Below are 26777 nucleotides of genomic sequence, written 5' to 3' on the forward strand. Positions count from 1 at the left end.
AGATGTCCACTGAGGAGACAGAATGTTTTTGTGACGTCTTTTTTTTAAATATTTTTTTATGCTTTTTTTAAGCTTTTTGAAGCATGTACAAGGTCATTTATTCAGCGTTATAAGTTTATTAATGTCATGTAGATGAGAACCGGAGTGTGTTTGTGTTGAATCTCAGCTGCTGTCCGTGGTGCTGAACACCTGAGCAGTGACTCTCTGCTCTTGGTTAGTGTTTTCTAGCAGGTTTTGATCTCATATAGTGGAGACACAGAACACATAAATGTCTCTAAGTTAATATGGTATGCTTGAAGTATGTTTGGATAATTAGCAAACGTTTTCTTAAGACACTACAGACAAAATCATTGTTTATTTATGCACTGTTCAATTTTGAGATTTTGGTCTATTTTGCATCCATAACATAAGAGTTTTATTTCATTCTATTGGAATAAAAAATGCAGAATCCACATTTGCGTCTATATATTTCAATCACAATACATATATTTAATGGCATTTTTTTTTCTCAAAATTAGTTTTTTTCTCCACTTCAGCAGCTCTGACACACACCACACTATTTATTACTTTCTACATTCTGAAGGGTTTTACAGAAATATTTTTTCATATTAGTTGCATTTAATATTATATAACATTTTAACCCTAAAACATGGTGAATGTTATTTGTTTATTTTTAAGCATTTATATGTCAATAAAATCAAACAAGAATCTTGAATCTTACTTCATAAAATGTTCTTATTTCTGTCCTGGAAATATATTCAAATGAGTGCATATTTAATAATATTCTGGCTAATATGCATAATTAAACATAAAATTTCAGTAATGGAAACAGTTGTCCTAATGTGCTGTGATTAATCAGTTGAGCTAGCACAGTGATATCCATTAGTTATAACATGTAACATATTGTCACTGTGATATTAAACATGCTGATCAATAATAATCCTGCGCTTACACAGTTATCATGGGAACCGCTGCTGTTTGCACGACTGTCCATCAGATGTCACTGTCAAATTAAGCCTGTGTGTCACTTCCAATATCAACCTCTCTCTCTCTCTCTCTCTCTCTCTCTCTCTCTCTCTCTCTCTCTCTCGCTCTGTGTGTGTGGCAGAAATTGAGGAAGTGGGTGACTCTGATACATTCATCATTTAATGGAAAAGAAACACTCTGAATCTACTAACAGCAGAGAAGATGACTGAAGAAGAGAGAAGAATGAAGATCATCTGGACTTTCACTCTGCTGATGATTCCTGGTAAGAGTCTGAACTCACAGTAAATCACTAAAACAGAAGAGATTTTAACTTCAGTTCATGTTGTTTAAATGATTTAATGAAACAGAGGCTTACGTTTATCTTTATTTATTTCCAACTGTTTGCTGTAGATTTCGTGAGCTCCATTGATGTGGAAGGATATTCAGAAAGTGAAGTCAACATCTCATGCAGATATGTGAAGGAATATACCCAAAACACAAAGTATTTCTGTAGAGGAAAGAAGCCAGATAAAGAAAAGAAAAAGTGGTGCATTGAACTCATCAGGACTGAAGAGAAAGATAAATGGGTTGATTCTGGAAGATTCTCTCTGTTTGACAACACAACAGCAGCAGTTTTCACTGTGACCTTCAGAAATCTGAGTGAACGGGATTCTGGGACGTATCAGTGTGCAGTTGATAGAACTAAAGGAAAAGATTCATACACTGAAGTGAAGATGAACGTTAGAAAAGGTGAGTAACTGAGACTCTCAAACAGAAAATCAGCACACATAATGACAGTAATAACACTAAACAGCTGCAGACACTTTTAGAAATGGACAAATAATTCCTTAAATATTGCATAATACCTTTATTCTTATTTTTTATTCTAATAAAGGATGGTTACAAGCTGTTAAATAATACAACTGAATCAAATAATATGTTAATTAACAGTCAATTAATTAAATTAAAACTCTATAAACTGAGACACCCCTAAATGGTTTCATATACAGTTATGAAGCTCCTGATAGAACACTGTAGGGTTCTTTACAGAAGCTTTTCTGTGAGAGACCAAATACAATCATGATCCACAGCAAACATGGGATCTTTATCATCTTATGTTTTCACTTTTTCATATGTTCAAATTTTCCATGGACTCTTAGTTTTTAATATTGCACTTGCTCCTTGTTTCTTTTAATTATTCCCACAGCTGTTTCCATTTTAGTGTGTTTTGTCTATAAATAGCCTTCCGTTTGTTCCTTATAGTTTGTCTTCGTTAACTTACACATTCATCCTCATCTCAACGTAGCTTACTTGACATTTGTAAAATTTATTAATCACTGTTTTGCTGACAACAGAAAGCGAGTTCTCAGAGTTGCTTCAATAATGTCAGGAGAACACTTTCTTCTAGAAGACTGATTTTATTATGTAAATTAACTCTATTATTATACTCATCATGCAATTTGATGCTGCTTCTGTTGTTGTTTACTCACACTTTAAATCTTCCCGAGAGCTTCAAGATGCTCAAACGTCGACAGTTTGTGGTTTTGTATGTCAGAAAATATGTGTGGTGGTTCAGTAATGTGTGAAAGGCATCAGCGTCAGTGAGAAAACGGAAGTGAAGTATAAGACTTTACTAGAGTTTTATATATAGTGTATTTATGTAGAGTATATATATTTACATATATATTTTTTTTCTTCTTGTTGTAAACACAACTTGTTGGTGTGTGTGTGTGTTTGCATGGTAAACAGTTTTTTTTTTCTTCGTCCAGCTCAAAACCACAGAACACTGGTGAAGGTTCAGAGTCTAAGTTTAGTTTGACTGTGAACGTTTTAAACAGCTTTATTCAGGAAACCCACAGCGAGACACACGAGACTGAACATCTGTTGTGAGCAGTAAAGACTATGAGCCACTCAGTTACATTCATTAATGCATCTTCAACATTTCCTTAAAATCATTAATTTAGAAAAAAATGTTTCAGAAAATGATTAACAAATTATTAAGGTGTGATTCTATATTATTTTAATTCAATAATATTTTTTTACATGTATATCAGTACCAGTTTAAAGAAGCAACATTAACATGTTTAACTTATTTTTTTTTTTTTGAGTTTTCATCATCATTACTATTATCTCCATGGCAAAATGTAAACATTGGTGTAAGTTCAGCTTATAAAAGTTGTGTGCTACGTTGCTTTTCTGCATTCAGCCAGATAGAGAGAGAGAGAGAGAGAGAGAGAGAGAGAGGAAAAAAAAAACTTCAATTAAATTGTCAAGGTACCATAAATATGACAGCATTGCTGAATGTGTAATTTCAGTTTTTGATTTTGTGTTGAGGTATGGGTGAGACCATTCAGACAGTTAAAAAAACACAAATGAGGGACAGAGACTACAGTTGTGTTCTAACCTTTGTGTGTGAGTATTTATACGGTGTAATTTCAGGAATAGCTCTTTGACTCATTATTCTTTACTAGATTTAAGAGACTTGCTGGTAAAAGTTTCAGTGCTTTGTGTTTGCAGGGTAGATTAAAGCTGTGTTCATTGTGCTAAAGTTCAGATAACGTGCTACTTTTCAGCTTGTGGTTTTATATTCTTTCGGTCAAACCAAGATGTCCTTCAGCCACCTGCAGGTGTGATAAAAACAGGAAATAGGTTTTCAGTGCCAGTAAAGACAGACTTTCCACCATAAAATAATTCTATAAATTGGTGTAATATATGAAAGATTAAACTCTTATACTGTACATAGACCCTGACTGACCTGATTGAAGCGTCGGATCTTTAATATAATTCACCCAAAAATTAAAATTCTATTGGACTATTGAATCTCATCCCCCATTTACTGCCATTATAAAGCTAACTCTGATGGTATTCATATGACAGAACATTCATATATACATATACATATACACCTAGGATGGGTAACTCATGGGGTCATTATCAGTTTTGGGCATACTATTCATCTAATAGTCATGATTTTTTTTATTTATTATTTATTTATTTATTATTTATTTGTAAAGAAAATAATTAAATAGGTCTAATTGTTCAAGGCTGGCTGAACATTGTGCTTTAAATGCTAATGGACTTTTATTCAAGTCTTCTGAAATGTTTAACAGAGGTCATTACGCTACTGTTTGCATGTAGAATAGCGTCGTTGTGTAGATGATGAATAGATCATTATACAGCTCTAGAACTATTCACGTTTTAAAATTCAACTGTTTTTTTGTCATTAAAATACTTTCCTCAGTGGCAGCTAAAGCTGATCTCACGTACAGTACTTACATTGTAAAACCCAACAAGTAAACTTAACTCAAACCGTTTGAGTAAACAGATTGCCTTGATTCAAACCATGTAAATTTTAAAACTTAAAAATCGTAAAAATTAAGTGATTAACTAAGTGCTGATTGAGAATTAGTGATGAACAGCTGCTGTTAACAAACAGAATCACTGAAGAAAAGAGAAACACAAGAACTACTACAACTGACTTCAGACACAGACTTAGATGAAATCAAACAATTTACACCTAGGTACAGGTTAACACTTGATGGCTTTTCTTCTGGGCTTTTGTTTTACAACAAATATGTTTTAGAAACACACGGTTATAACAGCCAGAGAAAAGACTAAAGACAGAAATCAAGGGTCAAGAGCCCAACTAAAGCAGACACTGATCTCTAACATGGTTACTTCAAATGAAACAATAAATCAACATCTAAACCTTAGTTCATTCTCAATAAGATCTTCTGTAGACGTCTGACAGAAATAAAGTCAGTCTGGTTATTAATAAGTGGAGCTGGTGATGCTGTTTGTGGGGTTGTTTAATCAGATCTTGAGAGATTTCATGTATTTTATTTCAGTTGATTTCATCTAAGTCTGTGTCTGAAGTCAGTTGTAGTAGTTCTTGTGTTTCTCTTTTCTTCAGTGATTCTGTTTGTTAACAGCAGGTGGTCAGTGCCGGCCCGAGCCTCTTGGGGGCCCTAAGCAGAATTTGATTTGCAAATGACCAAATGCAAATGTGAATTAAATGTGCAATCTTTTAAATGAAACTAAAAAACATTAATATAATAAAAAAGATAATGTTACAATAATAAAAAAAAAACTTAAATAATGAAAGCAAACATAAGAACAGCTAGGATTCAACAATGACAACTGTACAACTATGACCTCAAAATTGTTCCTTCCTAGCTTTTCAGGAGGCAAAGTCACTGATGACACCGGGACAGCAGGAATGTATTGTTGTGCCCCCTTCCTCAAATATGATCATGGGGGAAAAAACACCTACTATAGGGGTAAAAATAGAACTTTAATCAAATAAAAAAGTAAATGAATAAATTGTATTATTTACCAATTACAATTGTAGCTCTCGACATTTACCTATGGCTATAACTTTATTATGACTAATTATTTTACAGTCTCAAGCATTCAGAAATCATGCAAAAGGAAATTTAAGCAGTTTTAATATGATCAAACCATGGTTACATGGAGTTGTGATATGCCCATTTTTTGTTGAAGAAATTATATAGGCTGTGTCATCTATAGCAAAAATGTAACAGTTGCAATTACATTGCATTTGGCTCCCTGTGCAGGCATTTGTAATAACATATACATAAATTGTTTATTTTGTATGTGCCTACATTATATATTTTAACGGTGTTATTATTAACCAATCATTATTGCCTCATAGTTTTTTTAACATAATACATTTTAAGTCATTTTAAAGGCTATTGATGGCTTAGGTCTGTTTTTATAGCAACATCAACAACAACAAATGATTACAGTATTTTAATACTTCTTTGTAAATTATTATTTGAAGTAACAATTCCATGGTTAATTTGCTGTTGCCATGGCTACAATAACGATGATTTGTGGTGTTATTGTTTAAACCATGGGTAATATTCTCAAGGGAACCTGAAAAAAAAAAAAACCTAACAGGACTGTGCTTGAAAGTGATAAACAGGCCTCGTTTTTACATAAATGATTTATAATTTATTTTAATATATATGAAAAATGTATAAGGTGTGCATTGTAATTGACACCTAAACAAACACATTACAGTTGTTTTATGACTGCAAGTCTTTCTCCTCAAATGCTATTGAGCTTCAAATTTGCTTTTGAGCCCATGTGAAAGAGTAGCATAATTTACATATGATTTACAGATTATTTTAATAAATATTAAACATTAAATTCAATTGTGCATTATAGCTGACACCTAGATGAACAATAACAGTTGTTTTTATGACTGTAAGTCATTCTCCTCAAATGCTACTGACGTTAGAAAAGTGTATTCTGATATCACATGTAACTTTAGAGACGGTCCCTAAATTTGAGACTCTCGAACGTATAACATCAAGCCAACTTTATGTCCTTTTCTTCTTTCTCTTTTCGGCACCAGAGGGATACATCCTTTTTGTGACATGGCTTATAATTTATTACAGTGACGTGCACTTGCGCGCTGGCGCGAATTGTCAATGCACGCCAGGTGTCTATGTGCAATTGTGCATAACTCAAATGCTAGCAGACACAGCAGCAGTTGTCGGTAAATATGATTTTTTTTTTGTCTTGAATTATTAATTTATTCATTCATTATTCATTCATTTACATCACTTGTTTAAGTTATTTAATTGTTAAAAAATAAAAAAAAATGATTGGGGGGCCAGGGGGCCCCAAGCAGCCGCTTAGTTCGCTTATGCCTCGGGCCGGCCCTGCAGGTGTTCATCACTAAAGCTCAATTATCACTCAATTTAATCACTTAATCACTTAATTGCAATGTACATCTTCTTTCAGTGAACTCAACTGAATTAAGTAAAGAGTACTCATAACTGTTAGTTTTTTCAACTTAAATGGTTTAAGGCAATCAGTTTCATCAAATGATTTGAGTTAACATAACTTGTCAGGTTTTTAAGGATATCTGTTTACTCAAACGGTTTGAGTTAAGTTACTTGTTGGGGTTTACAGTGTGCCTCTAATGCTGTCTGTTTATTTAAAAAAGCTTCAATTCTGATTTAGATAGTTTATATTCAAATATGGCATACTAACAGTACACATAAAGGCTTATTAAAGGGTTAGTTCACCCAAAAATGAAAATTATGTCATATATGACCTGTGAGACCTCCGTTTATCTTGGGAACACAGTTTAAGATATTTTAGATTTAGTCCGAGAGCTCTCAGTCCCTCCATTGAAGCTGTGTGTACGGTCTACTGTCCATGTCCAGAAAGGTAAGAAAAACATCATCAAAGTAGTCCATGGGACATCAGAGGGTCAGTTAGAATTTGTTGAAGCATAAAAAATACAATTTGTTCCCAAAATAACAAAAACTATGACTTTATTCAGCATTGTCTTCTCTTCGGGTCTGTTTTGAGAGAGTTCAAAACAAAACAGTTCAGTGATATCCGGTTCGCAGCTCCAGGCGGGGCAAAAGGTGTCTCTATTGAGGATTATGTGCAGTCCTCTAAGTGGATTGTTCCTCATGTGGCTAATGGGACAATAGTATATTTTAAGTTAGACACTGGTGCTAAGGTCAACTTAATTAACATCAGATATTTGAAAGCATTGAAAGAAAAACCCCTAATTAAAAAACAGACGGTTCCCCTTAAAACCTATAATACACAATAAATTGATACACAAGGAATTTGCAGACTGAAGATACAAGTCAATGGAAAGACACAAAATGTAATGTTTGTTGTGGTTCCCAATTGCCATGAAGCTCTTCTTGGGGAAAGAGCATATAAAGACTTTCAGTCTTTCAGACTGTCTGTGATCGTGTTATTAATATTGTTAATCAGTTTCCAGATGTTTTTGAAGGTCTTGAGCCTTTTTACAAAATGACAAAGAGTTTGTGTTGTCTTCTGAAAGTTATTGTTCTTCTTCAACAAGGATAGATTAAAGGCAAGTGCTCACAGTATTTTCCAATGAGGGCAGAACTGAGTGTGTGTAATGGCTTGTTGCGAAACAATCAAATTATTATTCCAGTATCAATGCGTTAAGATATGCTTCATCGTATACATGAAAGGCATCTTGGTATTGATATGTGCAAGGAACGAGTCCGACAAGCTGTTTATTGGCCTGGAATTAATATACATATTGAGGAATTCAGTGATGTGTGTTTTCGTCATCACTAAAACTGGCAAAAGAACCAACGCTGACTGAGGAGACAAGTTATTTATATAAACTGTAAATGAAGCTAGTAATGCTGTTTTTATGGAGTTGTTTAATCAGATCTTGAGAGATTTAAAATCTTTTATCTTCAGTTCATCTAAGGCTGTGGCTGAAGAAAGTTGTAGCTTGTTCTTATTTCTCTTTCTTTCAGTGCTTGTTCACAGCAGTTGATTGAATGACTGAAAGAATGCAATCCTTTCATTTTTTGTTTAAGGAACATTATACTAACCTTTAAATAAAATTCTGCTAACATTAAGGGAACTTGATGTTTTATGTTTTTGGAATGTTACAAATCAATATTCCTAGGGCCCTATTTTAACGATCTAAACGCAAAGTGTAAAGTGCACGGCGCAGGTGCACTCAGGGCATGTCCAAATCCACCTCTGCTATTTTAACGATGGAAAAACGTTTGGTGTGCCCAATCGCATGGTCTAAACAGGTTTGGTTTTTTAAGAGCCAGTTACGCTCATGCCATAACGGATTTGCTATTTACATGGTGGAATTTGGCAAGCGCAATATATATATAAGGAACATTATACTAAAATTAGCCTACAAAAAATGGTGACACAAATTGTGATTTTCTCTTTGTTGAGTCTGCTTGTTAACATCAGGTGTCTTCAATAATGCTCAATCATAACTCAATTAACTTCTTAATTATCTCATTAACTTCAACTCTGCTTCAGTGTTACTTTTAACACTGCTTCAGTGTTTATATGTGTCCACACTCAAGAGTGTTAAATTAACACTGGGGATTTTGCTGTGTAACGCTCAAAGAGAGACATCAACATCTCAACAATAATGCAATGCATGTTTGGTACCAGCACATGAAAAACTCATCCATAACTCCCAGAGTGTATCGCGGAATGAATAAATGATGCCCCTGAATTGTCCACTTATTTTCTTATTGTGAATTCTTATGTGCTTGTATTTTTGCTTTTGTCTTAAGTTTTAGTAGCATGTTTTGTGACGTTCAGAACATAACTGTTTATTTTTTCTTTTATATTTTCGCCATTGTTGTGATTCATACACATTTTTTTTATGAGTGACATTTTCTTAAGAGGCATTTCTTTCATTGCAAGAGGTGTTCCTTCTTTTGGTGCAGTGTTAATGTTCAAGAAGAGAAAGGGGCACATAATTAAAACAGCAATAACAGAGTTTTTATTTTAACAGTCTATGATAAAAAAAAGCAAAGTCATATATTGATAATGAGAGTAAATACGGAACTGTATTAATGTGTGTTTTCACAAGAGAGATCTGTTAGTTTAATGCAGTTTTGTGGTTCACCATTGTGTTGGAGAGTAGAGCCTGTGCTTCAGTCATTGATCAGCCGTTGTTTCCATTGCTGCTCATGTTGCTTCTTTCACATGTTTAAAATAGTTTGTCGTGGGTGTGAGGTTGTGATGAAAACAGGAAATAAAAAATACGAAAACGATAGCTTTGATTGACACTTTCAGAATATATTATAAGTAGTTACAGTAAATAAAGAATCCGTAATAGCAGCTCTTAAACAGTCACAAGTCCCAGCAAGCTTTAAGATGAGACACATGAATCATTATTTGCACTCTGTTCAGGACTGTTAAAATTAAGGTTTTCTCTCTCATCGCTCTGAATACTCTGTTGATCCACTTTAGATCATACCATAGCAGTGATATTAGTTCCAGAGATATTATTACAAAGATCATTTTAATAACTTTGTTATTTTAGCATAAAACTTCTCAGAAATGCTCTATGAGTTAACTTGCTTATTGGTAGTTTTGCCAATGTTGTTTTTTTTTCTGATGCAACTGCTTATACTGTAGTTGTACACACACACACACACACACACACACACACACACACACACACACACACACACACACACACACACACACACATATATATATATATATATATATATATATATATATATATATATATATAGTTTATTGTCCAATAATGTTAAAACCTTATAATCAGTGAGATTATGTTTGAAATGTCAAATATTATTGTGGCATTAAATTGACTAAAAATGCATTAACATAGAGGATGACTGATGAAATCAATGCTACCAGATCCCAGAGAAACATCTAGAAAAACAGTATAAAAACAGCTGATCTGATTATTATCATGGAGAAAAGGTGAGGAAGGTTTATATTTTCTGCAAATGAGAAAGTATGATTATGTGTTGTTATTGTGATATCCACTGGGTTATAAAATTAATTTTACTTTGAGTGTTTATTGTCTCAAAGTTTCTAACGGATATTGGATGTTTTTTTTTTTTTTTGTGTGTGTTTGTGTGATAAACAGGCTGTTTTTTCCGTCCAGTGCAAAATGACAGAAACGAGATGAAGGCTCGAGCTCTAAGTTTGGTTTGACTGTGAAGATTAAACAGACTCATTCAGGAAACCCACAGTGAGACACATGAGACCGAACAGTAAAAAAGAAGCTGAACATCATTTGTAAGCACAAAACAGCTGCTTTTTTAAAACAATAAGCTCATAAATCAGTCACACATAATGTAAAAATCCTTTAAATGCTATACATTTGTATTGTTTAGTGCATTAACAGAAATGTTAATCAGTGTTAATCAACATAAAACACAACATACTAAATGTAAATACCAATCTGATTTGTAAATATCGTAGAGTATATTTATATTGCAGTAAAAGCAATATACTATATAAAATATAAACATTACATTTGTAAATGTATCCCACTGGGCAAAGCTTTTTTATGTCTTTGCTGACGTTGAAAAGACGTCCACTGAGGAGCCAGAATGAAAGTTTTTATGACGTCTTTTTTTGACATCTTCTGTGTTTTTCCACTCCATAAAAAGATGCTGTAAGTTTGTGTAACATATGGACATTTAAAAATAATAAATCAATAAAAAATGTTCATGATATATTTGGTATATTCTGGTCACCTAAAATATATACACTAGAGGAAAGTAAAAGTCTAAAGCTTTTCATTCTCAAGAAGTCCTACCAAATATAGTAAATACCTGTCTGTTATTAGGAGACCTGAAAAAAATTGTCAGTTTCTGGAATTGGAAAAAGTCTAAAAGCTTTTTTTTTATTTATTTTTTTTTTTTTTGTATTTGTGTTCTACTTTGTGATCCACTATGGCACACAGAACGTTCAGTTCTTATTTTAGAATTTGAATATTCATATGGCATGACGACAATACACTCGAGAGCCAATAGAGCTCGGGCGTAGACGTCATGGAATGGTGCATTGTGGGTAACGGCGGCCATTTTAGAGGCATCGCAAAGGAGGTTTGTAATAAGATAATAGCCAGTCTCCAGAAAAAGTTATAGAACGTGACAAAAAAAGTTGCCTATACCTATACGGACAAACTTAATAATGAAGCCAAACAACGCTAATAAAAAAAAAAAAAAAGAGGTTGTAGGCGGAATCGATCCCTATGAACACATGAAAGTTTACCAAGCCTCAGTTTCCCTGTTAATTTATCCTACCGGGTCTGTGGAGTGAGCGCTTACACCTCCGATCAATTTAAAAATGTCACTTTCACTTTTTAAAAAGTCACTGGAGGCTCACCTGCAGATCATAAATGGATCTGCAAATTAAACGTGGAAATGTTAGGAATTAGGAAATGTTAACATTAACCAAGCATCAGTGGTGACACACACACACACACACACACTTATCAGATTCTGCGAGCTATGAAGCTTGTCTATGCGGGTTTGTTACACTTCAGGAGTAATTACTCACCTATCATACTTGCAAAAATCCACTGTTTTCCTCCGGTAGTTCTGTAATCCGGTATAATATTGACGAGCATTCACCTCAGACACAACCCACCATTCAACAAAACAAGACGCTTAACTTCCTATTTTGAAGTTCGTTCCAGTTTTTTTTTTTTTTTTTAAACAAGTTGTTCAAATTTGTTAAATACAGTCAGCACAAAAATATCAAAAAGCAAATTAAGTTCAGGATTGGGTCAAAAGAAAATGTTTAAACAAAAAATACAGACACTAAACTGACTCCCTTACTGGCCAAAAACTAGAGAAAACGTAATGTGTTTGTTTCTGAGTTTGTGTGTGTGTGTATGTGAGAGAGAGAGAGAGAGACCATACACAACATGTCTCACCATAACTATGTATTATAATATTATCGAAGGTGATGGTTTCCCTCCGTACAGTGGCGACCCAAGCCATCTGACGCCTCTTGGTGATTTCAGACACCTTGTGTTTTTTTTCCAAGTAGGAAAATGTTGAAAACTAATATGATTCACGAGGCGTTTGCCCTGTCGATCATGAAACCGATTACAGCAGTTCAAAATACAGCAATACTGAACCATTTCCCAAAAAATAATCAAAATTAATGACCAAATGACCAACGTTACCTAATGCCTACTATACAGTACATCTACTTCTGTACCGCGATTCCCACAATGCATTGCGACGTGACGCAACGATCCCGACCTCTATGAGAAAGAAGACTTTCTGCTCCTCCCTTTTCTCCTTATATGGTGATGGGCGCTGCGTGTACATTTGAAATTCGCGGGTATAGATACAGACGGTTGGTCTGGGAACGCCCCGTCACGTGATGTGAAATTGTGAATTTAGACCGTGGGGGAAAACACGAGACAATCATGCCGAAGAGTTGTTGTGTCGTTTTCTGTACCTACAATAAACTAACAAATTATGAATTGAAGTTCTACATCCTTCCTAATAAACATACAGAACTGGAAAGGAGGACAAAATGGCTACAAGCAATAAATTGTGAGGATGATCAAGGGAAGTTGTGGAATCCCATGTGTGCATGTGCGTGTGTGTGTGTATGTGTGTGTGTGTGTGTGTGTCCAGTCTGCCTTTTATCACAGTAGGCTACGCAAACATTGTGTTCATTATTAACGCTATAAAAACTGTGTAAGGTTGTTTCAGAAAGTGGCAAGCATATATAATTAGCCTTATAAGTCTACCTGAAGCAAAACTATGTAACTTTAGCCTAGTGTTGAACCTAAACTCGCGTGAAAACGCCTCTGCTAAGAGGTGCAGTGTATGTGATACGCCGTATTCCCACTACAAAAGACCAAGGATTTCCGTATACCCACTTATAAAAGTGTGAGGATACTTAACAACTTAGTTTTGTGTCTGAACTTTTACACCTTCCTTCATAAATTCACCCCGTCTGTGTTTGTGAAAGGACACGGATAAGATAGCGGAATCCAGTCAAAAATGGAACTAAAGGGAGTTGTGGAAGTTGTGGCCTAGTGGTTAGAGAATGTGAGTTCGAGTCTCGGGCCGGACGAAATTGTGGGTGGGGGGAGTGCATGTACAGTTCTCTCTCCACCTTCAATACCGTGACTTAGATGCCCTTGAGCAAGGCATCGAACCCCCAAATGCTCCCCGGGCCGCAGCATAAATGGCTGACCACTGCTCTGTGTGTGTGTTCACAGTGTGTGTGTGTGTGTGCTCACTGCTGTGTGTGTGTGTGTGCATTTTGGTTGGGTTAAAGGCAGAGCACAAATTCTGAGTACGGGTCGCTGTATTTTTGTGTTTTGAGGACTTTCAGTTATAGGAAAAGAAGACAATGTTTTCTACTTTTTTAAAGTATATAAATCTCACACTATCTTTACAAACTCAAACATTTTTAAATGACTATAGAAAATAATCAACATGCATAATTCAACAGTATGCATACAATTATATCAATAACCACTCTCTAAAACGTTCTATTTCAAAATGAAGAATTTCAAACAATAAAAATATAACTAGATTTGTATATTTAAAAAAAAAAAGAAAAGCAATTGTTTGCTCGTGTACAGCACGCCCCAGTAATGCAGTGCCAGGTCTTAATGTTTAAATGTTGAATGCTGAATAGTTTCGTTTTGTAGCACCTACTGTGCAGACTGTAAACACTCAACCAAGTCTTTTTGAAACCACTGGCTCCATCTAGTGGCAAATATGTCAAATATATTGAGGATAAACATTACATTTATTGGTTTAAAATTCGATGCATTTATGTAGCTGTATGGTAGTTGATATGGAACAAATTAAACAAAGAAAAATATGTCTGCACACTCATTTAATCATTGCAGTGTGTATATATATAATATATATTTTTTTTTAGTTTGGTCCTTTAACTTGCATCTCAAAAAGTTGTGATTTTTTTTGTTTATTTATTAGTTAATATAGAACTCAAGTTCAAGTTCCTCTTTGTGTTTGTTTTGTTGATCTGTCATCAGTGATGCTGAAGTCAGGCTGCTGTCCGTGGTGCTGAACCTCACAACTCACACTTTCCTTATGAGGTTAGAAGGAAATTAATGGACAGTACTTTTTTTTGTTTTCTGTAATTGATTATAGTGACCTATTATATATGCATGCATCTTCATCTTTATTAAAAAAACTGGATTCTGTCTATCATGCAGATTAAGTACCCATCATGTATACTTTACAAATCATTGGCGTGTTCTACTAGGATTAAATTGTATATGTATATGTATATTGTTCAGGCTTCAGGCTTGGAATGATTTGCAAACTGTAGTAAAATTAGAGTCTTTGCCATCCCTGTGCAGGAAAGGTCGACAGTGTAATTTTAATATTAAATAAGTACATTGTAATTATTAATTTAAATAGGGAAATAGTAGGTAACGCCACTCAATATAGAGTGGGTACCTCTCCTGGCTAAATTAGGGATAAATTAAATAAATAAACAAGTTTTGAAATTGACAAAATATGAAAATAATAATAAAAAAAGTGTCAGTTTTCATTTCCAGGAGTAACTTTTAAGGTGTCATCAGTGAAGTTACATATTCAGTTTACTGGTTTATTTAATGATGTTCAATTTGAGTCTGTATCATTTGTCCTCATGAACATGAAACCTGTGTGATCTCTCAGTATCAGACAGTGTAACTCCAGCAGGTGTCGCTCTTTCAGTGTGATTAATGTGATATTCAGTCAGTGCTGATGGTGGGAGGAGCCAGTAAAGCTGCTCATTACTGATAAAGAGCTGAATAAAGAGGAAGTAACTAAAGCAGACAGATATAGAGACAGAGAGATTCACACAGAGATCATTCAGCAGAAAGAAGACTGAACTCAACTCACAATGAAGATCCTCCTCATCTTCCTCACTTTCTACCTGATCTCAGGTCAGAGCTTTTCTCTTTCGTCACTGCAGTAATGATGCTGTTTTCTGTTCATCATCTTTCTGATCACAGTATCAATCTGATTGACAGCTGCAGTGAGATGCTTTAGTGTCACGGGATATTCTGGAGGAAGTGTTCTGGTGGATTCTGGGAAACTTTGGTGCAGTGACTCTGCTAAATATATGGCCAAATTACCTGAGTGGAGTGTAATAATAAATGATAAGAAACATGATAAATGGATTAATGAAGGACGATTCACTTTATTTTGCAATGAATATGGAGGCCTCATGATCTACATTCGAGAACTAGACATGCAAGATGCTGGAAGTTACAGGATTGAGGTTAATAGCCACTGGTCCATCAAAATGACTTTGAATGTGGAAGAAGGTCAGTAAAATAAATGTAAAAGTACTGAAGATTTGAAAATTTTACATATACTGTAGAACATATTATGTGAATTACAGATTCATGTTGTAAAGTGTCAAGAAGAGCAATGGTGAATATTGGAGAAACTGCCAGTTTCAGCTGTGAATATTCACAGAATCACATTAATGATGTAAAGATTATATTTCAAGAAGAAAAATATATGATTGAGATGATACACAGCACAAGGAATGAGGATGAAAGATTCAGTATTTCTGATGACAAACATAAAAACATCTTCAGTGTGAGAATCACTGCTGTGACACCAGATGATGGAGGAGTTTATTTATGTGGAGTTTGGATCAACAAACAATCATACACTTACTCCATTATTAATACTGTTCATCTGCATGTTATGAGTGAGTAGAGCTCACAATTAAATATGGTACAAAACATTATACACAGCAAAATCCCCAGTGTTAATTTAACACTCTGAGTGTGGATTATATAAACACTGAAGCAGTGTTAAAAGTAACACTGAAGCAGAGTTGAAGTTAATGAGATAATTAAGAAGTTAATTGAGTTATGATTGACCATTATTGAAGACACCTGATGTTAACACGCAGAATCACCAAACGAGAAAATCACAATTTGTGTATCACCATTATAGTGTTCAGTGTTTGCTTTAGTTGGGATCTTGACCCTTCAGTTATTATCTTTAGATTTTTATGTGTCTGTGGTGACTGAATTATATCATACAGACAGACCACAGCAAAGGCAATCATGTGTGCCATTGATTGTGATTTGAGCTATTTGTTATAGAGTGACCTGAATGCCTGAGTTTAAGTTTCTTTACTGCATACATAAATTAAGTGAAAAAGAAAAGTAAGCAACCCAGAATTTCTGACATAGAATGTCATGTTTTTAATAGTTAGTACTACGTAAAAAATAAATCTTTTGTTTGGACACACAGACATCAGGAATCAGCGTGAGCATCACAACAACGGTGACCATCAAAAAAACATGTTGTAGCCAATAAAAACTCATCCATGGCTCCCATCATGCATTGTGGCATGAATAAATTATGAGCTGAACTGTCTTTTTAACTTTTTATTCTAACTATATTTTATTTTTGCTGTTTTTATGTTCATTTAGTATCTAGTTTTGTGATGTCCAGAGTTGGTCTGTTTATCTGAATATGTTGTTTGTCACCATTGTTGAGATTCATACGTTGATTCTTGTTATCTGTGTGTGCCTAAAATTAGAATTCTTTAATAAAAAAAAATCAGAATCACTTGCAAGAGACACCTACAAAATGTATAGAAAATACAGACTTTTTCATTGTGGAATCAAAGCTGTGACAATCAATAATGGAAGTTTTACTTTGAGAAAACACTGTAAATGAGTTCAGTGATTCATGTCAAACAACGATTACATTAAAACATAATCATCAACACGCGATGATTTTTGCTCTTGGTTTGACAAACAAACTTTAAAAGTAAAAAGTTACAAGCCAAGATCCCAGCTAAAGCAAACACTGAACACTATAATGGTGATACACAAATTGTGATTTTCTCGTTTGGTGATTCTGCTTGTTAACATCAGGTGTCTTCAATAATGGTCAATCATAACTCAATAACTTCTTAATTATCTCATTACCTTCAACTCTGCTTCAGTGTTACTTTTAACACTGCTTCAGTGTTTATATGTGTCCACACTCAGAGTGTTAAATTAACACTGGGGATTTTGCTGTGTATGATTGAAACAGATTTTATGACATTTGTGATTGACAGCTAAAGTGGGCGTGTCTAGAGTGAGCGGCTCCTCAGGAGGTGGTTTGATGATCAAGTGTGAACATCCTCAATACAAAACCAACCCAAAATACATCTGTAAAGAATCAGACGGATGTTCAGAGAGGAAGAATCCAGGAGTTCAGGGTGAATGGATGGAGAATGGAGATGTTTCTTTATATGACGACACCAGATCAGGAGTCTTGATGGTGTTTTTTAGAGAGCTGAAAGCTGCAGATGAAGGAACATACAGGTGTGGAGTGAAAGTATCTGACTATACTGAGAGCTTCACTGAGATACAGCTGAGCGTCAGAAACGGTGAGGAAACTTTACTTTATCTTGATTGTTTGGAGAATCTGTTCTGATTTGTATGTGATTTCTCTTGATTAACAGATGTAAACTATCCAAAGAGTGTGACTGAATCTGTGTATCTTGGTGGAGAAGTCAACATCATCTGTCGGATCCCAAAGAAGCATAAAGTTCATTTCTGCAAAGAGGATGAAAATCACATCTGTCAAAGCATCGGCTCATCTAAAGTGACAGAAATGAGTGGTTCATCAGAGAGAAATGAAGAGAGAGTTGTTACAGTGAGCATCAGTAATGTGAGTGTGAGAGATGCTGGAGTTTACTGGTGTGGAGCAGAAACCAGAGACACAGATCTGACTTTCATCTCCCTGAACACTCAAATTCAGCTCAACCTCATCAGTGAGTCCTTTCAGATGATCTTATTTGAATTAGTTATAGATTCAATAACAAAAGTTGTTCTTGTTAAATGTTCAGGTTTGTTTGTTCAAAGTAACTCCAGAAGTGAGACATGGAAGATAATCCAATATTAGTCCCTTAATGACAGAGATCACAGGTCATCCTTATACATATTTATTGTATAGAAAATGTTAAAACAGACATTTATGTTGGAATAGGAAAGAGTATGAACATCATACATTTTAATAATTGTGTAGATATATTGTGAAGTATATAATTTATCTCTGGACTGCGTTTGTGTGTTTAATTTTTCTCAGATTACTCCATGATCATCATTATTAGTGTGTGTGTGATTCTGCTGCTGATCGCTGGATTCACTCTGATTGTGTGCAAATTAAGACACAGGAGACAAGGTTTGGTCATTTATTATCTGTTGAAAAAATATGAAATCTTCAGACTCTCACTCACTGAATGAGTTTCTTTCTCAGATGCTGCTGTGCATCTCCATTTTGTCTTTCTCTTACTAATTAACTAATTTTGTTTTTGGGTAATTAGGAAGAATCTCAACATCAGACAAGAGAAAGAAGAAGAAAAATACAATAGTAAGTTAAACTCTCTCTCTCTCTCTGTGTGTGTGTGTGTGTGTGTGTGTGTGTGTGTGTATCTGAAAATATATTGTGCTGATAAGATGTTTTCTCACTAAGATGTTTTATATTCATTCAGTCATCATGTGCAGACAGCAGACGTGATTCTCTCTCAGATCCTGGATCAGCTCAAATGAAGAATGATGATGATTTACCCACAATCCCCTCTGATGAGCTCCTGTACACTGTTTCCAGTTTCCAGAAGCATGAAGAGTCTCTCAGTGAAGCTACATTCAGATTCAGTGAAGAGGAAGTTAACTCTGATTACGCCATGATCAAATTCACCACATGAGACTCAACACACTTAGTGTTCCTGCAGCACACATGGTAGAGCATTGTGTTAACAAGTGCAAGGTTGGGGGCTCGAATCCCAGGGGACACATGATAAGAGAAAATTGTTATCCTGAATGCAATGTAAGTTGCTTTGGAAAAAAAATTGTCTGCTAAATGCATACATTTATTTAATTTTAAATATGTTTTATTTAATTTAACTAACTCGCTTGTAACAGATCATCAAACATTATATATATATATATATATATATATATATAGAGAGAGAGAGAGAGAGAGAGAGAGAGAGAGAGAGAGAGAGAGAGAGAGAGAGAGAGTACAGACCAAAAGTTTGGACACAACTTCTCATTCAAAGAGTTTTCTTTATTTTCATGACTAAAATTGTCACACTGAAGGCATCGGGGCTATTTGACCAAGAAGGAGAGTGATGGGGTGCTGCGCCAGATGACCTGGCCTCCACAGTCACCGGACCTGAACCCAGTCGAGATGGTTTAGGGGTGAGCTGGACCGCAGACAGAAGGCAAAAGGGCCAACAAGTGCTAAGCATCTCTCGGGGAACTCCTTCAAGACTGTTGGAAGATGATTTCAGGTGACTACCTCTTGAAGCTCATCAAGAGAATGCCATGAGTGTGCAAAGCAGTAATCAAAGCAAAAGGTGGCTACTTTGAAGAACCTACAATATGACATATTTTCAGTTGTTTCACACTTTTTTGTTATGTATATAATTCCATATATAATTCCACATGTGTTACTTCATAGTTTTGATGCCTTCAGTGTGACTCTACAATTTTCATAGTCATGAAAATAAAGAAAACTCTTTGAATGAGAAGGTGTGTTCAAACTTTTGGTCTGTACAATATATATATATATATATATATATATATATATATATATATATATATATATATATATATATATATATATATAAAATCCATAATTTATAGATGACCAGTTGTTGGGTTTGATGAGGGTCGTTCAGTTTAGTTTGTGAATCATGAGACACTTCAAAGTTTCCGCTGCTGTTCATGTTCCTTCTCTCAGGTGTTTAAAATAGGGTGTCATGTCAGTTTATGTGAGGGTGTGATAAAAAACAGGAAATAAACCCTTGACTGACACTTCTAGAAGATACTGTAGAGTTTCCACTGCACATATAGACACAAAGCAGCTTTTAACAGTTAATAAAGACTCTTTAATAATAGCTCTTAAAGCAGTTCAAATGACTCTTTCTGATCTTTTTGAGTATTCAGATTTGTAAATGCAAGATGCAAGATGCTGATTTATAATAGTATCATATATTATATTGTCATTGTATGGCATTGACTCTCATTAACAGTTTTAACAGACAATGACTGAATCTAGTTTTCAAACTGATGATCTGATAAATATCCAGAGAAACACCCAGAAATATAATATGAAATCTAATTATCATCCTGAAAGACAAAGATAAAACTTTGTACTTTTGGCAAAAGAGAATAACTAGGTCAGAAATACTAATTTTATTTTGTATTATTCTCAGGCCTGATTTGATGTTATTGTGATATTCAGAGACTTGAAAATGATATGTTTGATTTTATCTGTCTCAACGTTTCTCACAAACATTGGAATGGTTTTTGTATTTGTGTGATGATTAAGTTGTTTTTCCAACAAGCTAAAAGCCACAGAACACTGGTGAAGGTTCAGGGTCTCAGTTTAGTTTGATTGTGAAGATTAACGGCTTTATTCAGGAAACCCACAGCGAGACACAAGAGACTGAACTCAGACAGAAGATGAACATCTATTGTGAACAGACTAAGAGCTGATCATTCAGTGATTCACCTGCAATAATTACTGAAATAATGAATTGAGAAAAAGATTTAACATTTTTATGATCAAACAAAATCAAAACCATGATCTAACAAACCAATGGTAGAAAATATTAAAGATACTTTAAATGTCACCATTTTATTGTTTAATGTGTATACATGCACATACCAGCATACAATTGATGTAAATTATTCAGAACATAACGTAACCAAATTACTGATTGTGCAATATCAGTTTCTGATGTTGGGATGCTATGGGTTTGATCATCATCAGACAGCAAATTTGAATGTTTGCAAGAATATTTTAAGTAAAAAATAGATTTTGGTTATGTGTTTAATCAAGGTGTTTAATTTCAGAAAGAAGAAAAAAAAAAGTTATTTAACCCAGTATTTTTATTTTATGTAATTTATTTATTTTGTTTACTAAAGTGACTTACTTGTAAATGTCTCAGTGCTTTGTGTTTGCAGGGTTGTTTATTACTGTGGTCAGTGTGCTAAAGATTATCAACATGTGCTGCTCTTCTGCTTGTGGTTTTATTGTCTTTTCTTTTTATGTGCGCCCTGCATGTGTGGTAAAAACAGGAAATGGTTCTAAAGTAGGCTACCCACTGTTAACAAATTTCCACTCAGTAATAAAGATGCTGTAATTGTGTGGAACACAATAATTGTATATTCTTTGTCCCAGTTTCTATTGTAGAAATCTACATTTATACTTTACTAAAGCTCAGAATTGTTTTTGGGACATTCCACCGAATGGGTAATATTTCTGTCCCCATGATATTATAAGTATAAAAAATGCATGAAAATTAACTCTAAAATATTTTTTATTATTAAGCAAAGTGTCTTCACATTTAGTTAACTGCAACATTTAGAATGTATAATTAAAATAATTAATAAAAACTACCTAGAACACTAAAGAAATAGTAATTTCTTTTAAGATAATCACTTTTTGTGAGTGGAAGACAAATGAATTAGTTGACAACGTTGAACATGTTTTTTAAAAGATTTTTGGTAACAGGACTGAGAAAAATTCATCAATCCCCTACTTTAGAACTTTGTAAAATAATTTAAAACGGTGCCTGAGAATGACCAATGTACATTTCCAAGATTGAAATATGTGTGTTGTTAGATACAGTATCGAAAAAAAAAAAAGATTAAAACATGAGCTTAATTTTAAAAGTTACAAAAGCAAATGTTACCAATGATGAAATGCCCCTTTTGCTAATAAGTACAACTAACTGTATTAAAAAAATTAAGAATGCATTATTAAATATCAATTCTCTCAGTACCTTTTGCTCTCAGTCGCAATGGAATCTCTCCTGAAATATGATCGGAAATAATACATCAGTATTTGAGACAGGAGATCAAACACACGTTTTTTAACTGTTTTTGTCTCCGACTGTGATCCACATTATGGCACACAGAACCTTCAGTTTTTATTTAGATCGTTAGTATTCAAATATGTCACAACACTCACGCGCGAGAGCCAATTATCTTTAAGCGAAGTTTCGACTACTCCCCTTTCTCCTTATGGGGCGATGCGCGTCCTTTTGAATGAAAACAAAGTTCGCCGGTGAATCTTCGAATAAATGAACAGGCAGATCAGCTAGAACAAGATTTTCATTAAGTAATGAGTTACATTTGGATCTGTTTTTATAACTTCAGAAGACCTACAATGTTACACCATGAAACATATGGACGAGTTATATATTTCTGAAGCAGTGCTTTAACTAACAGTGGCACTGAGGCTCGTGAATCTCACAGTATATCTTAACAAACTCAAACAACACAATTAAAATAAATTATACAGTATATACGCTGTTATATTAAACATACTCTAACCTGCTAAGATATCAAAATGATTAATTTCAAGCAATATATCATTCCAGATTTGTACATATTCAGAATATATGACACTGAATGAACACGTTTATTTTGTCAAATTCATTTAGAGGTATTGCATTTTAAGAATATTACAATAAAGACACTGCATGTGTTATAGTCTGAAATAATAATTTCTGAGAACTCAGATTGTAAGCTCTACTATATCTCTCTACTGATGGTGTTTGTTCCTGTTCCTCATTGCATTTGTTACTAGTTTTGAAGCACCTACAGTAAACACAGAACCAGCTGTCTTATTGAAACTGAAACCTCTGGCTTCATCTAGTGGCGATTCTGAGGTAATGTTACATTTCTACTCAACATTGAATTTTCTAATTTTTAAAAATAGCCTGGACTATTGTATATCGTTTGATACAGAACATACATTTATTTTCTTGTGTTCTGGTTTGTTTAATTATAAATGAAACTGATTTACTCACCTTCTGTATGTTCAAAAACAAAGAATTAATTAAATGTTGGACAACTACTGGTTTCGTCTGGTCAGAGGAGAACTGGCCCCCCAACTGAGCCTGGTTTCTCCCAAGGTTTTTTTTCTCCATTCTGTCACCGATGGAGTTTCGGTTCCTTGCCGCTGTCGCCTCTGGTTTGCTTAGTTGGGGTCACTTCATCTACAGCGATATCGTTGACTTGATTGCAAATAAATGCACAGACACTGTTTAAACTGAACAGAGATGACATCACTGAATTCAATGATGAACTGCCTTTAACTATCATTTTACATTATTGACACACTGTTTTCCAAATGAATGTTGTTCAGTTGCTTTGACGCAATGTATTTTGTTTAAAGCGCTATATAAATAAAGGTGACTTTGACTTTGGCAAATAATTGATAATTACATAGAGCCATTATTTTAATGCAGATGGCGTTATGCTCAAAGTCAAAGTGAAGGGAAGGAAGCAGATCAACTTATTCTCAACTGTCATCGATAATGCTGAAGTTGCTGAAGCTACTGTCCATGGTGCTGAATCCACAAACCGGTCATAATATTATTATGAATGTACTCAATACTTGGTATGGGGCTCCTTTTGCTTTAATTACTGCCTCAGTTCGGTGTGGCATGGTCAAGTGATCAGTTTTTGGCACTGCTGAGGTGGTATGGAAAGGTTTCTTTGACAGTGGCCTTCAGCTCATCTGCATTGTTTGGTCTCTTGCTTCTCATCTTCCTTTGAACAATACCCCATTGATTCTCTCTGGGGTTCAGGTCTGGTGAGTTTGCTGGCCAATCAAGCACACCAACACCATGGTCATTTAACCAACTTTTGGTGATTTTGGTAGTGTGGGCAGGTGCCAAATCCTGCTGCAAAATGAAATCAGCATCTTCAAAAAGTTGGTCAGCAGAAGGAAGCATGAAGAGCTCCAAATTTTTGCAGGTGTTTATTAGCTGATTGGCATGTGACCATATTCTAATTTTAGAGAGTGAATTGGTGGGTTTTAGTTAAATGTGAGCCAAAATCAACACAATTAAAAGAACCAAATACTTCAGTCTGTGTGCATTGAATTTAATGCACGAGTTTCACAATTTGAGATGAATACTGAAATAAATGAACTTTTCCACAACTTTCAAATTTATTGAGAAGCACCTGCACATGAGAACAAGAAACCTGAGTAAGCTCTCAGTATCAGACAGTGTAACTCCAGCAGGTGTCGCTCTTTCAGTGTGATTAATGTGATATTCAGTCAGTGCTGATGGTGGGAGGAGCCAGTAAAGCTGCTCATTACTGATAAAGAGCTGAATAAAGAGGAAGTAACTAAAGCAGACAGATGTAGAGACAGAGAGATTCACACAGAGATCATTCAGCAGAAAGAAGACTGAACTCAACTCACAATGAAGATCCTCCTCATCTTCCTCACTTTCTACCTGATCTCAGGTCAGAGCTTTTCTCACAGATTCATTTTGTAAAGTGTCAAGGAGAGTGATGGTGAATATTGGAAAAAACTGCCAATTTCAGCAGTGAATATTCACAGAGTTCAGGGTGAATGGATGGAGAATGGAGATGTTTCTTTATATGACGACACCAGAGCAGGAGTCTTGATGGTGTTTTTTAGAGAGCTGAAAGCTGCAGATGAAGGAACATACAGGTGTGGAGTGAAAGTATCTGACTATACTGAGAGCTTCACTGAGATACAGCTGAGCATCAGACACGGTGAGGAAACTTTACTTTATCTTGACTGTTTGGAGAATCTGTTCTGATTTGTGTGCAATTTCTCTTAATTAACAGATGTAAACTATCCAAAGAGTGTGACTGAATCTGTGTATCTTGGTGGAGAAGTCAACATCATCTGTCGGATCCCAAAGGAGCATAAAGTTCATTTCTGCAAAGAGGATGATAATCACATCTGCCAAAGCATCAGCTCATCTAAAGTGACAGAAATGAGTGGTTCATCAGAGAGAAATGAAGAGAGAGTTGTTATAGTGAGCATCAGACAGGAACCACTTTGGCAAGTTTACTTGAGTTTATTGAACAGAATTTATCTTTGGCGGTATGGTTCCTTATGGGGGTTCTTGCTCCCAGAATAACTGAACATACAAGAGCTTTAACATTAACCCCCAAAACATAATGAGAGTATTACTACCTGAAGAAGAACCCCCAAAACCAACCATGTTCCAATCCTGCAAGGGTTCGCGTTGATTGAGCACTCCACAGCCACAGGCGCAGATTCGAGCGGAGCTGCTTATAAAATGGACCATGCTATACAGTAAGAAGCAAATATTAACCCAATGCACACATTTCCAGGCACTTATTTAAATCTAAGCACTTATATAATTAACCCTGAAAACACTACATTAATTTCCAGCATTTCCGAGGATTTGAACACCCGTACTATTACCCTTTACGACGGCGAATGTTACACGTATGAAGCCTTGACCATTTTATCAGGTGTGTGCTCAGAGACAGCAAAAGCACAAATCCCTCCTATGCACGGCAGGACTAGTACATGATGCTGGACAATATATAATCCTCACAAGCAAGCAGTCCCATATCTTGATAGCTTTAAGCAAAGGCCTTCTTAGTGTGTGGAGTGGGGCAGGATTGCCTACGGAAATAGGAGTATCGAAGGGTGCTCTTTTAACCAGCTGAAGATCAGCGTGCACCTGCAAACCAATCCTTCAGACTCTAATTTAGGCAACAGCATAAGCCCTTGTCGGATATTTTTTAGCATTGATGCGAGCAAAATTACGATCTGTACATTAGAGGTGGGTAATCCAGGGGCCAAAGAGTAAAAGTCCTGCCATATTTTTGCTCCACCCATGAACAGCTGATTTCATCAGAGGAAACAAGTCATTCATTCCAAGTCACAAACTAGTCTTGAGACAAATCCCAGGTCCTCAAAGAGTTCAAATTAATTAGATATTTAAGTGACTAATAAAATGAAGATTGTGCATTATTCTGCTGCTGATCGCTTGATTCACTCTTACTGTGTGCAAATTAAGACACAGGAGACGAGGTGACACTTGTTTCAATATTTATCTCTTGAATCATTTAAGTGAATTGTTTGAGTGTCTCTGAGCTGCTTCAGATAATCTCAGTCACTCAATGAGTTTCTGTCTCAGATGCTACTGACATTTAATGTTGAATATGTTTGTCTTTCTCTTACTCTTTGTCTTAATTAAATCATTTTGTTTGGGGTAATTATGAAGGATCTCAACATCAGACAAGAGAAATAAGAATACAAATACAATAGTGAGTTACATTGTGTGTTTGTTTGTACATATATTGTGCTTATTAAATATATTTTTTTTAATTTTAAAATACTTTTTCTTCACTCTGATTGTGTGCAAATTAAGACACAGGAGACAAGGTTTGGTCATTTATTATCTGTTGAAAAAATATGAAATCTTCAGACTCTCACTCACTGAATGAGTTTCTTTCTCAGATGCTGCTGTGCATCTCCATTTTGTCTTTCTCTTACTAATTAACTAATTTTGTTTTTGGGTAATTAGGAAGAATCTCAACATCAGACAAGAGAAAGAAGAAGAAAAATACAATAGTAAGTTAAACTCTCTCTCTCTGTGTGTGTGTGTGTGTGTGTGTATCTGAAAATATATTGTGCTAATAAGATGTTTTCTCACTAAGATGT

At 34.9% G+C, this 26777-nt stretch overlaps 2 protein-coding genes across 2 annotated transcripts in view; both read left to right on the plus strand.

Moving 5' to 3' along the window:
• LOC128020226 (uncharacterized) overlaps nucleotides 1–26777 on the plus strand; it is a 364990-nt gene that overhangs the window by 147322 nt on the left and 190891 nt on the right. The window contains exon 6 of the mRNA XM_052607044.1: nucleotides 17359–17397. Coding sequence (XP_052463004.1) covers nucleotides 17359–17397 — 39 coding nt within the window. The remainder of the gene's footprint in view (nucleotides 1–17358; nucleotides 17398–26777) is intronic.
• LOC127935782 (CMRF35-like molecule 7) lies at nucleotides 1130–1778 on the plus strand. The gene is made up of 2 exons (XM_052533985.1): nucleotides 1130–1249; nucleotides 1378–1778. Exons 1-2 carry the CDS (start codon nucleotides 1189–1191, stop codon nucleotides 1722–1724), a joined length of 408 nt encoding a protein of 135 aa, XP_052389945.1. The 5' UTR covers nucleotides 1130–1188; the 3' UTR covers nucleotides 1725–1778.

The sequence above is a fragment of the Carassius gibelio genome, chromosome A1, assembly GCF_023724105.1.
Source record: "Carassius gibelio isolate Cgi1373 ecotype wild population from Czech Republic chromosome A1, carGib1.2-hapl.c, whole genome shotgun sequence".
Classification (NCBI taxonomy): domain Eukaryota; kingdom Metazoa; phylum Chordata; class Actinopteri; order Cypriniformes; family Cyprinidae; genus Carassius; species Carassius gibelio.

What these genes read in the sequence shown, in the direction of transcription:
- LOC127935782 (XM_052533985.1), top strand. Translation starts at nt 1,189, where the DNA reads ATGACTGAAGAAGAGAGAAGAATGAAGATCATCTGGACTTTCACTCTG. An exon ending in CACTCTGCTGATGATTCCTG is followed by an intron (nt 1,250 to 1,377) that starts GTAAGAGTCTGA and finishes TGTTTGCTGTAG; the next exon opens with ATTTCGTGAGCTCCATTGAT.